The sequence below is a fragment of the Micrasema longulum genome, unplaced genomic scaffold (assembly GCF_059751315.1).
Source record: "Micrasema longulum isolate JH-2025_06_02 unplaced genomic scaffold, ASM5975131v1 h1tg000820l, whole genome shotgun sequence".
Classification (NCBI taxonomy): domain Eukaryota; kingdom Metazoa; phylum Arthropoda; class Insecta; order Trichoptera; family Brachycentridae; genus Micrasema; species Micrasema longulum.
In genome coordinates, this window is record NW_028278012.1 from 109019 (window position 1) to 125639 (window position 16621).

General features: G+C 36.4%; 1 protein-coding gene across 1 annotated transcript in view; it reads left to right on the plus strand.

The window, feature by feature from the left end:
• LOC148278835 (leucyl-cystinyl aminopeptidase) overlaps positions 1 to 11850 on the plus strand; it is a 71498-nt gene extending 59648 nt beyond the window's left edge. Inside the window, exons 15-23 of the mRNA XM_088230807.1 lie at positions 1123 to 1211; positions 1895 to 2049; positions 2374 to 2679; positions 3674 to 3854; positions 4968 to 5183; positions 6172 to 6298; positions 6398 to 6543; positions 8053 to 8239; positions 10405 to 11850. Of these exons, the coding sequence (XP_088086933.1) occupies positions 1123 to 1211; positions 1895 to 2049; positions 2374 to 2679; positions 3674 to 3854; positions 4968 to 5183; positions 6172 to 6298; positions 6398 to 6543; positions 8053 to 8239; positions 10405 to 10557 (1560 nt within the window). The 3' untranslated portion in view covers positions 10558 to 11850. The remainder of the gene's footprint in view (positions 1 to 1122; positions 1212 to 1894; positions 2050 to 2373; positions 2680 to 3673; positions 3855 to 4967; positions 5184 to 6171; positions 6299 to 6397; positions 6544 to 8052; positions 8240 to 10404) is intronic.
• Positions 11851 to 16621: the final 4771 nt, after the last annotated feature.

Consider the following 16621-nt stretch of genomic DNA (forward strand, 5'->3'; position numbering starts at 1 on the left):
AGGGGTGATTCTGCAGCTGCTATTTGACCGGCTATCTCGGGTGAGATAACTTTCTTCAAGCTGAGTCTGCGGCGATATTCTTCAAAGGGGCAGGCGGCGACATCGAAGGCGGAGAGGGCGTAGATTCAATCGCAGAGTCTTGATTTATACACACCTTTATTCATAAAAACGACAGAGGTTTTATCAACAAATTTGTACCGTGTCACGGTCGGGCACGGTACGAGACAGCATACATAGGCCGCAAGGGAGAGCGAGAAGGGGTCGGACTTTCCCGGCTTACATCGTAGCACGCTCTCCCATTGGCTGGACAATTTTATATATTGTTTTTACTCTCATACTTAGGAGGTCCGATAATTCCCCCGGGATAAGTTTCACATAGGAAACGAGTATGTGGGCCTCTTCCCCGTATCTTAATTAATGTATAAAGGATACAGGGAAAGATCCTACATACTGATAAAAAGAATGACATAAGTTTCAATGGGATTGGACAGGGTCTGATTCCCCGCAATCCGATACAAATATGTGGCTAGGGTCTCGATATTCTAACTTCTGCCTCTGCGAGTGACATAATTTACCGTCTTTATTTAAGGGGCAGCTAGTTAGATTACAAATCGAGACTCCTGGCCGAAAATAAGCATGAAAACCCGACATTTAAATTTTACTATAAAAACACTGACATCGTACACTCTCGTCCGAGCGCCATTCGTCGCCCTGGCGGCCACTCGGAAAGCTTCAGTCGCGGCCTCTCCGTGCTCATTTCAACTATTTTTTCCGTGCTGCTACCATCTTCGCCTGGGAGCCCGCAAAAGGGCCGCTCGGCTTGGTGTCGATGTCTAATGCTTGGCGCTTGTTCCATTCGCTTGTTGTATGTCCCATTAGTGCACGCGCGGCGATGTCCGATACATTATACTTATCCTTAAAATCTGAGCTTCACTAGAAATTTGGTATCAAAGACGCCACTGCTTGCCGGGTATCCGGCTATCCGGTATCCGGCCAAACCACTATCCGCTTCATCACTAGTATGAATCTATAGAGGTGAGGTGGCATTCTATCCTCTCTGCTTACCCCTATGCGTAACGGCGTAACGGTTTGGGTAATCATTTCATCTATTTTTATTTCTAGGTAGTCATGGAAAGCTGGACGGAGCAGGCGGGCTATCCACTTCTCACTCTCTCCAGAGATAACGAGTTGATAACCGTCAAACAAGAAAGGTATTTATTTTCCATTCATTTTGTATTGTATTGTCGACAATTCTCCGTGTCCAGACAGATGAAGAACACAGTTCTGTGTGTGGAATACAGCCGGAACCCTGGACGGGTGTAAAAACAAAAATCAATATCCTGAATGAGGGAATCAAGGGGAGATACGTCCGGCTCGTTCTGTAGTGGTTAGCATATTCGCATACCATTCTTGAGGTCCTGGGTTCGATTCCTGGTAGAGATGTGTTATATTTATTTATTTAAACGGTTTATATACATATATAAGAGCGGGCATATATTGCCTTAAGGCAAGTTCTTCCTATCTACCCAAACCGTTCAATTTGAGAAAATCAGTGGTATATGAATATATTGTAGGTACCTACTTTACAATATTTTCATTATAGAACAAAATATTGATAAACAAATATATTTTTTGAGAAATAAAAATTGACTAAATATTTAAACTATTAAATAATAAAAGTACATAACATAACATAACACAAAATTATCTTGCATTTGTGTTATGATAGTATAATGTTCGCGGTTTGGCAACATTACGCGTTCACTTCACGCATGCGCGCAGGCGGGATTCCGGACTTTTGGAGACAGTTCGATGTATGCAAAACTTGATTCTACCCGCCTTCTAGTATAAGTATTATAATTCTATGCATGTGATTTGCGTTTTTATTTTGCAGGTTCCTACTCTCCGCCGAACTTCCTCAGACCAATATGAGTCTTCTTCCTTCGCTGCTGGATATAGAGTTATCTCTGGGTGGCTTGGGGGAACCGGAAGACAGGGACACGGTGTTTCTTCTTCAGGACAATACTACTTCTCCTACTCCAGTCAATGGTAATTAGCGATGCGCTCGAATACAACCGAATAATTTGAGAGCAATGAGAATATCAAATTTGTAAAGTACGCGTTAGCACGAATTTTGTCGAGTCAACCTCACTTGTATTATGAGCGTTTTTCTGAGAACGTTGGTATAATATATACTACAGATCGCGTGGTGCTAACTATTGCGTCCGCAGCGCTCCTAGCGACTGAAATGAATACAACTGGGCCTCCATTATGATGGGAAGATAAAGACCTCATAGTTGACGCTAAATTCTAAAATGAAAAATATCTAAATTCATTATAATATTTATAGCTGCGCAACTTTCTCTCTTCCAGGAGTGTCAGAGAGGCCCGACGTGGACAAGCCCACAACCGCCGCGCCCCCCAAAGACCCCCCCAAAAAGGAGAAGTCCCGCGACAAGTATCGCTACCGCTGGTACGTGCCGCTGACGTACGTCACCGGGCCGAGCAACGTCACGGCGAACGTCACCGCCAACAGCACCGCCCCGTCGGTGACGGCCGCGCCCGATGACGCGCCAAGGGCTAACGTGACAACCGAGGTCAAGAAGAAGGGGAGATTGAACGGGACGAGTGCCGGCATTGGGAACGGATCTCAGCTGATATGGATGAATATGACTGAAGGTAATGTACAAGCCATAGAATTAAGAATAGTCCAAAAGGAGCGTAGAATCAATTGAATACATCAGACTGAGTCCAAAAATCTCCCCACTATGCCCCACTTTTACCGCGCGCATTCGTGATGTCGCCGCGTAATGTTGCACGATGGAAAAAATATAATCATAACATAAATGTAAGGTTAAAAAAAAGCAATCTGTTAATTTCTCTAAAATTTTATTGTGTACGCGGAAATATATTTTTTTTTTTTTTTATTAAATCATACAAAATTATTTTTTTTGTACTCCCAGGAGTTACAACAAACTCATTTTGGGACAGAAAAATATTTGATTGACACAACAGAGTAGATAAGTAAAGGGTCATTTAATAAGAGTAATTGAATTAATGAACTTTAAACTCAAAATATAAAACTAATTTTACTTTACATAAAACGGATATTTTTATATCATTTTAAATAATATTTGATCTTTTAAAGATAATGTCAGTCAAATGTCCATCACGGCGTTGTTTAATCCGAGGTCCAATTTTCATTAGATGAGCAAAGTAGGGTAAACAAATTTACTATCCTGGCTAAACTAATGAAATGTCCATTTTGTTTTCTTCGACAATCTGACAGATGGAAATATAATTCAATTTTAAAATAATGTATTTGCTACTTATACATACATTTGCTAATTACACGTGAAATGTGATCCCATCCTGTTTTTTTGAGATTCCAGCAGTATTTCTACACTTTAAAACGACACAACACGGCATACTTGAATTCAAATCGGGAGTTGCGTACTGAGCGACGTCTACAAAGAAACCAATGGGTCAAAAAGTAAAAGTACTTTTTTTAAGAGTAGTTTAGTCGCCTTCTGTTTGATGCGCGTATGCGGTTTCTGGACTATTCTTAATTCTATGGTTTTACCCCTTTTCAAGTAATGTTGCAATGCAACCATCCTTCATTGACAATATACAAAATACCTGACTAAAACTCTCGTGTAATATTTGATTCCAGTAAAGTTTCGCGTACCTCCCGGTGTGTCGTGGCTCAAACTCAACTCTGGGGGACGAGGTCTGTACCGAACCAACTACCCCAAGGATATGTGGATCGCACTGTCCAAGGCGCTCAAGGACGGCTCCCTCAAGTCAGCGGGAGACAGAGCCTCCCTAATAGACGACGCTTTCACCCTTAGTCGGTAAGAACATGACGTCTTGAGACCATTTGTAAAACTTGTTACCAGGAAGGTCCATATTGTCGGCGTTCTGAAAAAAATCTCTAAATGACGAAATTTTGAGTTGTAGTGAAATCTTTTGTTGTTGACGCACCGCAGTTTTGTTGCAAGGTTGCGAAAAATTAAACGAAAGATTTACTTACATTGCTCTGAGGTTTTAATTGATAATAGATAAATACAAGATTATACAAAAAGCTATTTAATTAAGTACAACAGTGAATGAATTAACCGTGCCCTGAATTTATATCAAGTGGGTGTTTAAAAGTCTTTGAAAGAGCTCAACGCAAATGAACTGTGGTCAACGAGGGACTCGGAGAATCTGCCAAGGTTTCGATCACGCCGGTGTCGTGCAGTTCCAGTGTACGCCTTACACTCGGTTAAAATGCAGCATGTGGGTGTGTGCCCATATAGTAAATGAGTTGAAAATGTTTAAAAAAACAAAATTGGCTACCCCTCCCCAGAATACCAAACAGATATTTCAAATTTTCAACAAACTAATTCACTTATTCATTAAATTACTAATTCATTCGAATGAATCGGGTTGTGGTCCTGTGGCTAGTGTCTCGGACTCACGGACCAAAGGTCTGTGGTTCGAATCCCACTCTACCCCAACTTGGTTCCATTTTCTAATAGTGAGTTATTTACAACTCGTTGAAAATGGCCCTCAAAATTAAATATTTGGGTAAATTATAAGAACGCAAATATTTCCTTTTATCTAAAAAAAAAAAAAAAAATTACAACATTCGGACATTCAATCGAATAAATTTAGTAATCGAATGTTGATATTTAAGCAAAGCATCCTTTTTAGTCTCCCGGTTGCCAGTAGGAATTTTTGCTACGACCGCTACTCGCTTTGAAATTCAGTTGACTACAAAACGTGGGTGGCAGAATTTTAAATGGAACAAACATAATTTTTACTTAATATTGCATATTTATGCTTAAATTTTATTTTTTCTGAACTTCCTAATTCTCCGTCATATATTTATCTGTCTGACGGGGCTCCCAACAAGTGGATTCAGAATCCCTCACCAGGGGTGATAGACTCAACCTGAGCTAACAGTATGCTCTTGTTGCCAGCGCCGGTTTGGTGAACGCCTCGGTGGCGCTGCAGCTGTGCGAGTACCTGGGCGCGTCCAGCGAGGCCTCCGTGGCGCCGTGGCGCGCCGCCCTGCGCCACCTGTCCGGCTGGGCTGCGCTGCTGGCCGGCGCCGCGTCGGGCGCGCCGCTGCGCCGCCACGTAGCGCGCGTGCTGCTCGCGCCCGCCGCGCGCGTCGCGCTGCGGGGAACGATTGGGTGAATTCAACATTTATTTTGCATTTTATATTTTTAACAATACTCTTCATAGTCTTTTGTACAAAACATTCATGTGCGAGTCAGCCGTTGTTTTTTTGTTAATAGAGTCAGTTGTTGATTTGATTTTTAATGCAGTCAGTTCTTTATTTTATTTTTAATTGAGTCAGTTGTCCTAAATTTGTTGCAAGAGAGATGGAAAATATTTTTTAAAAAGGAATATAAAAGTCTGGGCATTTACAGAGCTTATGACCTGTCATTGGCTAGTTTGAGTAGCCACTTTACACACTGTGTAACATTCACCATTCTGCCTATGTTCAAACATCCACATTCCCTCAACTCTTCCATCTGTTGACTTTTGTGAAGTAAAAGAGCTGAACCCTTATCATGTAGGTGATATTCATTTGGCTGAACCAATTTACCTACTTGACAACCCCTGAAAACAATTTTTCAATTTTCTATCTTCGTCTTTTACCAGTTGAGTACGTCAAAATTTTTATAGACTGGCTGGATTTCCTCCTTAATGAGTTATTGAGATCAAAATTTAGATTAGATTTTAGAAAACAATTAACAGAGAGGGACAACATTTTTGTTGCAACAAATTGTAATCTCAATTACTTCTTAGGGAGGAAATCCAGCCAGTCTACAAACATTTAGACGTACTCAAGACTTTGTTGAATCAATTGTTGAATTGATTTTTTATATTTTTAGGCAGTTGTTAATTTCATTTTTAATTCAGTCGGTTGTTGATTATATTTTTAATTCGGTCAGTTGTTATTTATTACGTTTTTCATTTAGTTTGTTGTTGATTCAATTTCATATTCAGTTAGTTGTCAATTTCTGTTGTTGATGTTATTTTTACTTCAGAAAGTTATTGATTATATATATTTAAGTCAGTTATGGATTTTCGCTGTTGATTTTACAATTGTATTTGGTCAGTTGTAGGTTAAATTATTCATTGAGTGGATTTTTGATTTTTTTTTGCTTTCAGAGCTGCCGACCGAGAAATCGTAGAAGCGGCAGTTGAGTTTGAGCTACCGGACGCCATAGAAATCACTAAAAAAATGTTTGACGATTGGGCGAACAAAAATGTCAGCATCCCAATAGAACTTCGACAGGTACGGGAAAAAATCTTATATAACATTGGTTTCTCTGACAAAAACACAGAATAACCTTACAAATTATTAGAGTTTACAAAAATAAAAATAATTTCACAGGCGGTGTATAGCGCCGGAGTGCGGTACGGAGCTGAAACAGCTTGGACTAAATGTTGGAAGGCCTACAGACGATGCACTGACCCGGTAGAGCGACATGAGCTCCTCCAAGCGTTGGCAACAACACCGGACCATTGGTTGCTGAATAGGTAAGTTATTAACAATTGTTAAATTTATATTTGAACCGCTAACATTAAGGTTATTAATTTAAATTAAATAAATATAAATCCTCCTGTTTTTAAGTACTTATTAAAAAAAAAAATATCAACCGGTTTCAAATCGACTCAAGCTTTTTAATAAAGGTTTGATAAAATAATGAATAGTATTTTATTTACAACAATGTTTGATTATGTCCAAATGCTTGCAGACTGGCTGGATTTCCTCCCTAGGGAGTTGTTCATATTTAAATTTATTTCAACAGAGAGGGAAAACATGTTCAAACATGGGCAGAATGGTGAATGTTACACAGTGTGTAAAGTGGCCACTTGAACCAGCCAGTGACAGGTCATAAGCCCTGTAAATGCCTAGACTCCCATATTCCCTTCTCAAAAATGTTTTCACTCTCTGTTGAAATAAATCTAGATTTGAATCCCTAGGGAGGAAATCCAACCAATCTGCAAACATCTGGACATACCTTGATAAAAAGTTTTTGTAGCTTTGAAACCGGTCGGTTGAAAAATTAATAAATAACGGTTAAAAACGAAGTTGTTTCGTATTAAGTTTATTAATAATTTATTCCATTGTATTTTTCCCTTAAACGCATAAAAACAAAAGTTGCTCGCACAAGATTTGATAAATAGCAGATTTTGACTTCTGGTGACACGGTTGGGAACATGCATCAGAGATGGGACATCACTTATAGCATTAAGTATTTTGAAAATGCTTAAGAGGTCCATCTCAGTTTTACTTTTCTCCAATGAAGCCAGATTGAGTGATTGCTCTATTTCAAAATAGGAATAATTACCCCTTTGTAATCCGAGCAACTAACATTTTGCCTACAAAATGGTGTTAGACCGACTCGATATGGTCTATCTGAGTCCTATAGAATGGAAACCAAATTGTAGAAGCATATTCTAGATTATCGACAAAATCAAGAAAGAAGCTCTGCGCTAGTTTGGACATGTATAACGAATGGACAGCAAAAGAACGGCTAAGAATATTTGCAATGCGAACATTGATGGATGCATAAATAGAGGAAGAACGAGAAAGACGTGGCATGACCAAATCCAACAAATACTTGAGATGGACATGTCAAAAGTCGGATTAATCGGCGCGTGTGCATGAGAAGATGTATGAATGTGGAGGAAGCATGTGCAAAGATAGAGTATTGTGGTGTTCTATCCTCTCTGCCTACCCTTACGGGGAAACAGCGTAATGGTTTGTTGTTGTTGTTGTTATATTCTAGATGGATTTTTTTTATTAAATATTTTTCGTTACTATATAAGTGTTTTGATGAAGTGTAAATTTAAAATGTGTATAGATTAAAAAGACAGTTTAATAATATTTAGAATAAAGGTAATATTAGGACTTTGTTTTGTATTATGTGGTACACAGTATGGTTCACCAATGTTTGTCCTGTGTTAAGATCAAATAAATAAATAAGAACCACAACACGTCACAGTCGTCTATCATTTATTAAATAATCTTTCCGTTCCCAGGTATCTCCAGGCGACCCTGGACCCACGTCTGGTGGCGGCAGGAGACGCGCGCGCAGTGCTTTCAGCTGCAGCTCGCCGCCAGCCGGGGAGGCTCCTGGCCTGGAGGCTGCTGCGCGGCAGGGCTCCTGATCCTGACCTCCTGGGGGCCGTCACTGAGCACATGGCCAGCGGGGACGACTTCAAGGAGGTGACTAACTAGCACTTAGCACTTATCTGTGGCAGCTCTGTTCTCCCCAGTTTTGTGACATTTAGCTAAAGATGTACATTAAGAAAATGAGTTGAGTATGCAGTTCCAGTCTAAAAAGTCCACGGAAGGTTGGGTGAAGAAAGACTTTAGCAAAGGTCTAAATCTATTTAATGTCATAAAATCCCAAAGTATTATAAGGTAAACAACTACACATTACAGTTACATAACTTGTATCAAAATTGAAGACCTCGTTCTAAAAACATCAAAGGTCTAAATGTAGTGAATGTCGTATAATCTCAAAGTACTATTGAGTTAACAAGTACAATAAATGCAACTTGGATCGAAATTGAAGACCTCGTTCTAAAAACATCAAAGGTCTAAATGTAGTGAATGTCGTATAATCTCAAAGTACTATTGAGTTAACAAGTACAATAAATTCAACTTGGATCGAAATTGAAGACCTCGTTCTAAGAACATCAAAGGTCTAAATGTAGTGAATGTCGTATAATCTCAAAGTACTATTGAGTTAACAAGTACAATAAATGCAACTTGGATCGAAATTGAAGACCTCGTTCTAAAAACATCACAGGTCTAAATGTAGTGAATGTCGTATAATCTCAAAGTACTATTGAGTTAACAAGTACAATAAATGCATCTTGGATCGAAATTGAAGACCTCGTTCTAAGAACATCAAAGGTCTAAATGTAGTGAATGTCGTATAATCTCAAAGTACTATTGAGTTAACAAGTACAATAAATGCAACTTGGATCGAAATTGAAGACCTCGTTCTAAAAACATCACAGGTCTAAATGTAGTGAATGTCGTATAATCTCAAAGTACTATTGAGTTAACAAGTACAATAAATGCATCTTGGATCGAAATTGAAGACCTCGTTCTAAGAACATCAAAGGTCTAAATGTAGTGAATGTCGTTTAATCTCAAAATACTATCAAATAAATAAGTACAACCGTTTAACCGGGTTGTGGTCCCGTGGTAGTATTGTGGACTCACGGGCCAAAGGTCCGAGGTTCAAATCCCACTCTACCACAACTCGATTTCCATTTTTCCAGCACAAGTTATTTGCGACTTTTAGAAAATGGTCTGAAAGTTCAAATATTTGAGTAAATAATAAGAACTCGAGTATTTTTCTTTTTAGAAAAAAAACAATACAATAAATGCAACTTGTCTCAAAATTGAAGACCTCGTTCTAAAAACATCAAAGGTCTTAATGTAGTGAATGTTGTATAGTCCCAATTTACCGCATTTACCCGGCGGTTGGCGAGCCAAATGTCAAAAAAAGCAGTCGCTATAGTAATTGTGATTTAATTTTTACTTTTTTGTATTGGTACTCCTTTCTATTTTGCGAATGCAAATATATTGTATTTTTTTTTATAGTAAACGCCAATTTTCCGCCAGTGAACTGTATTTATTTACAAGGAAAACACAAACTGACTTGTGACTTATGACTGCGATAACTTTGGCTTCCAAAAAGAATTTAGAGGCTTTAAAAAGTTTTGTAATAATTTCGGCGAATCCATCATGTCCAATCAATTTAATCCCAGTCAGTGAAGAATTCACTTCCTCTTTTTTCAATCCAATGAAGTGCATATTATGTACTCCTGGATACCTTCTTGCTATCAGATTACAGAGAGCTCTTTTCCGTATATGTGGGCACCGCCAAGGAGACTCATGTCCTCAAGTGCGGTGTGTGGTATTTTATTTTTATTTTTTTACTTAAGTTAGTTAATATTACATTGTATATTAACTAATATATTTACAATTATAACAAATACTTTTTAAATATTTCTTACATAACTACATTATTACAATAAACATAACATTTTTTTTTTTAATCCGTAAGTTTTCTTTCATTCTTCATACTTTCAGGCATCTCATCATACAGTTTTAACCCTTTATACATTAAGCTATTTTGTGATTTTGTTTTTTTCTTAAGTGGTAGTCTTATCCTATTTGTATTTCTTGTCCTATATTTATGTACATTTCTATTTAATATAATTTCTATGCGGTGGGCCAACTTATTTCTCCAGCTGCGTCAAACATTTATTGACCAAAGGCCCTTTCAATATCTTTCTAGGAATGTTTGTGCCTATTAAACACGCTTCTCAATAAAACATCGTTATAATTATTCAAAACATCTGTTCCAGGTCTCAGAATTCTACGCAGATCTCGACATTGGTCCAGCTCTGAACAGATCGCTGGAGACGATAGCTCTGAACGTAGCTTGGGTGAGAAGAAGTGAAGGAGACATATTGAAATACTTATCACAATACGATTCTCAAGAAACCCGCGCACCGTAGGAAAACACAAATGACAAAGTAATATTTCTGTACAGATTTTTGCCTATGCCTCTGACGTATAATACATAGACATGTTGGTGGGCAGAGAGGATGGACCGCCACACACATCCATCCTGACAAATTCATTCATCTTGTCTAACATGCCCTTCGGTTGTGTCTGCTTTTAACATGACCAGACTTGAGATTTTGGTTAATCTGATCATGCCACATCTTTCTTGATCGCCATCGTCCTACGTTACCATTCGTTCTCGCCATATATATTGTTTTATCATTCTTTCATCATCCACTCGTTCTACATGACCAAACCATCCGGTTTCCGAGTGATACCGAAACATCCCGAATGGATTCAGTGATTTTGCATGCAAAATGTCAAACAAAAATACCATGGAAAAATTCAGAATTTTTATCACTAAAATAATATTAGCGTTTAATTTTTATGTGTTCAATCATTTATTGATATTGTAAATTACTGTACATTAAGATAATGCATTATGTTTCATTTTTAAGGATACTTTGTTTATGAATATGATTGTGATGTGATGAAACTTATATATTTAGCCAAATCCCAAATATCCTGTGGCCGGATATATAAATCAGATGGCCGGATACCAAATTTACGCAACATTTTAGCAATATCCGGTGGCCGGATACCGAATATCCGGCAATAGCAGTTTTTTTGGGAATTTTCTATGAATCTGACCCAAATAAATTAATGTTTTAACTCTTACTTTCAGTAATATAAACGATATAGAGATAAACGTTTTAAAGAAGGTAATTTAAAAGTCTGGGCATCTACAGGGCTTCTGCCCATATTTGAACATCTATATTTCTTCAATTCTTTCATCTGTTGATGTTTGTGAAATTAAAGAGCTGAAACCTTTATTTATGCGGGTGAGATTCATCTAATTGAATTATTTCACCTACATGCTAGGCAACGCCTGAAATTATTATTTTTTCAATTTCTATACTTCTTCATGGACCAGGTAATTTATCAACAATATTTTGAGTTTGTCCAAATTTTTGTAGACAAGGACTGGATTCAACTCCCTGGGGAGCTGTTTATATTAACATATTACAACAGAGATAAATAACGTGTGTAAGTGTGTAAAAGTGCAGTGTGTGAAGTGGCCACTTAAACCAGCCATTGACAGGTCATAAGCCCTGTAGATGTCTGGACTTCTATATTACCTTCTCTTAAATGTTCTTCATCTCTGTTGTAATATCTTACTTTCAGTGTTAACTTAAACCACTATAATTGCTAAAAACAGATAACACTAGGCCACATACCTTGTAAATGCCTAGACATTCTTATTATGTTCTTTTAAATATATACCATATTAAATATATGTTTACACATTTACTCAAATTACTAGAGATTATGTTTTGTTTATATACTGGCCGGTTTTGGCCGGTTTTGGCCGGATACCGGATACCCAAAAGGTATAAGCTAGATACTATTGTGGTAATCGTATAATACCCGTTTCATCTTTAATCTATGTTATCGAATTAAGACATATCCACTTTTAGGATAAAACAAAATAATGTTCAACAATGTTTCAGTATGTCCAAATGCTTGCAGACTGGCTGGGTTTTCTCCCCAGGGAGTTATTCATATCTGTTGAAATAAATTTAAACAAAGTATTGTTGTTTAACTCCAATTTAAATCGACAAACTTTTCAACAATGTTTTGAGCTTGCCAAATTTTTGCAAACAATTGTTGATCAAACCAGCTGGTCCAAAAAGTGTAAAGTGTTAAAATTACCCAGGAACCTCGTTTTACACGGTTTCAAAATAACATGGTCCAAAAATTTAATTTAAATAAAAAAAATATCCATTCTGATATTATTAATGCAAAGGTGTGTTCAGATCATTCAAAATATATATATATTTTTTTTCATTCCATTTCTATATATTAAATTTATTTTATGATGTAACAAATACGTCTCAAGCCAAAACATCGTTTTCTTCTGTTAACCTCCAACTGGGTAGGAGCTCCCGTGCATCCGCATACATAAAAATCCTTCACAACTAAATATTAATGAGAAAACAAACAAAACTATTGCGTCCATCGTTTCGAAAAATTATATTTTTTTAAATATTTCAGGATCCCAGAATGTACTGGTGAAATTAATGTCCAGCTTTCAATCCCAGACCATTGTGATAATGATGATGGGATCGGAGTAATAATTCTCTATAGAAGTTTTAGCTCAATTGCAAAGAACCAAACAAAAAAATAATAATTTGGTTTTGTTTTTGGTTTAACAGCAAATGTGTAATGGACGGTTTCGGTTTGCGCTTGTAATTCTCACCTAATTACCCGTGTATTGCTGTAATCTGTGGCTAACTTCGTGGTCAATGATTATAGAACGGTTTTTCTCTGTATGGGCGACTTGTTACGTTATAACTCTAAGGAGATAATAATATATATTGGATTTAAACAACGTTCGGCCAATTGAAAAGGAAAATAAATTGACATATCTGTAACTAATGCCTATGTAAATGATGCAAATCTGCCAAAAGCCTGCTTTCAAAGGAGAATAATAAAAACTGTTTCAAACAATATATCGTGGGTATTCTGCAAAAAAGCACTAAATCAAAATGGAGGACCGTTTTAACAAAGCGAAATATCTACAAAATGTAAATTTTTCGGGAGAAGGTTTTTTCGTGTTAAAAATAAAATTGTTACGAATTTAAATTTAAAAAAAATACGTTTTATAGATATATAAAATCCTTAAACATACACTAAATATCAACATTGTAGAATGAATAGGATGATTCATAAAAATATTCTAAATTTACGAATTTTCACAAAAAAGAAATGTCTACATATTTTTGTGATAGGAATGTACGGAAAACTGATTAATGTTGGGAATCAAATAAGTTTACTTTTGCGTAAGTAAAATCACAGCGCACTAAATTTAGTGAACGCGCATTTGCGGTCGCAGGCCCTACGGCATGGAATGCTCTCCCAGCAGAGGTGCGAGGCTGTGAAAGTGAAGTGATGTTTCGGAAAAAACTTAAAACCCACTTGTTCTCTAAATCATTTGAATAAATCCGTAGCATGTGCCAACAAAATAAACTGTTTTAATTAAATTACAAATTTAAAAGCTTCAATTATTTTTTTTATCTATAGAATCACTGTGTAAAGCGCCCTTGAGGTATTATATTACGAAAATGGCGTTATATAAGTTATCTATGTCACCGACCAACAATCTCACCTTTTCTCAAGTCAGTACTGCTCCATAAGCTCCGTTGAATACATCCGAAATATTGTTATTGATGGCCTACCAGTACGGCGTCCCTTGTCCCTCGGTGCTTTTTCCTTGAATGGATTTAACTTTTTGTACATAATGTTATTTGCACATTGGCGGGCTTATTGCCAAATGGCAATTTCTTCCAACCAACCAATAAAATGAAAGTTTCATTTTTATAATTCAAGTCACAGAACATATTCAATAGAAAAAAAATGTAAAAAAGCTAAAGATATATAAAAATAGAAATAAACGTATTTGTTTATAAATTACCTTAAATCGAAACTATTACTCAATGGGAAAAAAGAAAACAGGGGAAAGAGGAAAAAAAAGGAGGAGAGATTAAGGAAGAGAAAGGAGATGTTTCTTCAGACGTGATTTAAACAGAGATAATGTAGTAACATCTTTGATGGTGGATGGGAGATGATTCCACGGTCGAGCCGCATGGACGCTATATGAGTTAGAGAAGAAAGAGGAATTGTGGATGGGTATTAAGAGAGTGCCTTGAGAATTAGAACGAAGAGGTAAACCATGAACTGATAAGCGTTGAAATTTTTCACGCATATAGGAGCGTTAGGACTATGAAGTACATTAAACAGAAGTGAGAGGGAGTGATAGTCTCTCCGCTGTCTAATTTTGAACCATTTCAGTTGCCGACGATAATCAGAAATGTGGTCATATTTCCTAAGACCAAAAATGTACCTTATGCGTGTATTCTGAAGTCGTTCAAGTTTATCGAGTTGCTCACAGCTATCAGTCATGGAAACATCAGCGTAATCTAGAATGGGAATATTGATTTATTACAGAAAATATCTCGACTTGTAGTGTACATATGACTAAGTGCGTTTTTATAGATTGTAGAGTATTTTTTCAATAGTATAACCGCACCATTAAGTCAAAACAGCAAAATTTTGACTTAGTGCTTTTTCACAAAATACCCACGATATTCTGATTATTTAATCTTCCAATTTTCTACACAAATATACGAGTAGTTTAGAATCAAACCAAAGATTAATTTTGAGAAAAATGCAAAAAACCTGTGTAGCAATATCCTAATTAATTTGTAATGAAAATAATCCAACGCATTGAATTACTAAATTCATTTGAATGTGTCCAAATAAGTGAATATGCACAGCTTACCATTATATTTGACTTTCAAAAATAATGTTTTATAGTTACCATGTTAGTGGGAAAATAATTGTTAATTATTATAAATCACCACCAACGTTTATATCTTCCTACAAAAAAATATCTATAAAGTGCGCCCAGCCCGTTCTCAGTGAACGATGAAACTAGCCGATTACCTCAGCTTATTCCTCCATACAAAAAAAGTACACCATATTTTACGTCTTTAACCTAGTCGCGTTTTTTGAGTACTTAAACAAGCTTGCAGATTACAAATATTTTTTGAAGATTCTCTATTTGGAAACTAGTATTTCGAACATTATTTCTGAAGAACTATTTTTCTTTGATAGGATGCCGTTGACATATTATTTATGTATTTATTTATTACTAATTTATTTATTTGACGGACTTATGCAGTCCATTCTAACGATGATACATACAATTTCTTAAAATAATAAAATAAAACACAACTTAATAAAATTAAAGCTAGGACAAAAAAAAAACAAAATTACTACCTCAAGACAAGATCCGGTATATCTTAGTGATTTTTTAAATCTATAAAGACTTACACCAAAAAAGTCCAGATCTTGTCTCGAGTTTACAATACGACACAATCGGGACATTGGAGCATGCGAGCCATAGTTAGTGCTGTGCTGATCGAGGGACAGCGCATTATTATTTCGTAACTGGCGGATTGGAACATTGAATGGCACTTGTTCCAGTAACGATGGTACATCAATTAAGCCATTCAGCAAATTAAACATAAATATGGAGTCAATGTTATTTCTACGTTTTTTGTAGACTTGAGATTTTTATTATTGACTCCATTTCTCCGTAAGTGTAGTCTCCCCTTTCGAGGCCGATCATCTATGCTACTTTTCTTAGCAAACGATGTTGCACCGGTTCGATATGATTTATCCGGCCTACATAGAAGGGATACTAGATCACGGAGGCATATTCTAAAAGAGGGCGAACAGTAAGCAATATAGTGGTTTAACTGTGAACATATTAGTAAAGTCACTAGATGTCCCGCTAACAAAACCCAAGAGTTTTAGTGATTTGTTAATCATAGTATCAATATGTTCATTAAGGATAAGTTTAGAGTCCAAAACTACCCTTAAACGAGTAGTTTTACGTTTTGACCCATTAGTTTCTTTGTAGACGTCGCTCAGCACGCAACTCCCAATTTGAATTCAACTATGTCGTGTTGTGTCATTTTTAAAAGTAGAAATGCTGCTGGGATCAGCAAGAAACATGATGGGATCACATTCCATGTGTAAGTTAGCAAATGCATTACTCAAACTTTTTACAATTTTTCCACCTGTCAGATTGTCAAAGAAAACAAAATGGATATTTTGTTAGTGTTACCAGGGTAGTCAATTTTTTTACGCTACTTTTTTAAAATAAGATCATTGGCTTTAATTGATTTAGTGGAATTTTAGCTAATTTTTTGCTCATCTAATCAGAGAACTAACGGAAATTGGACCTCTCGGATTAAACAGCGCTGTGGTGGACATTTGACCAACATTATTTTTAAAACTTCAAATATTATTTATTTAACATGACATAAAAATATCTGTTTTATGTGAAATAAAATTTGTTAAATTTTTTTATGTTTAATGTTCATTGATTCAATTACTTTTATTAAATGACCCTTTACTTATCGACTCTGTACAATACATTAACAT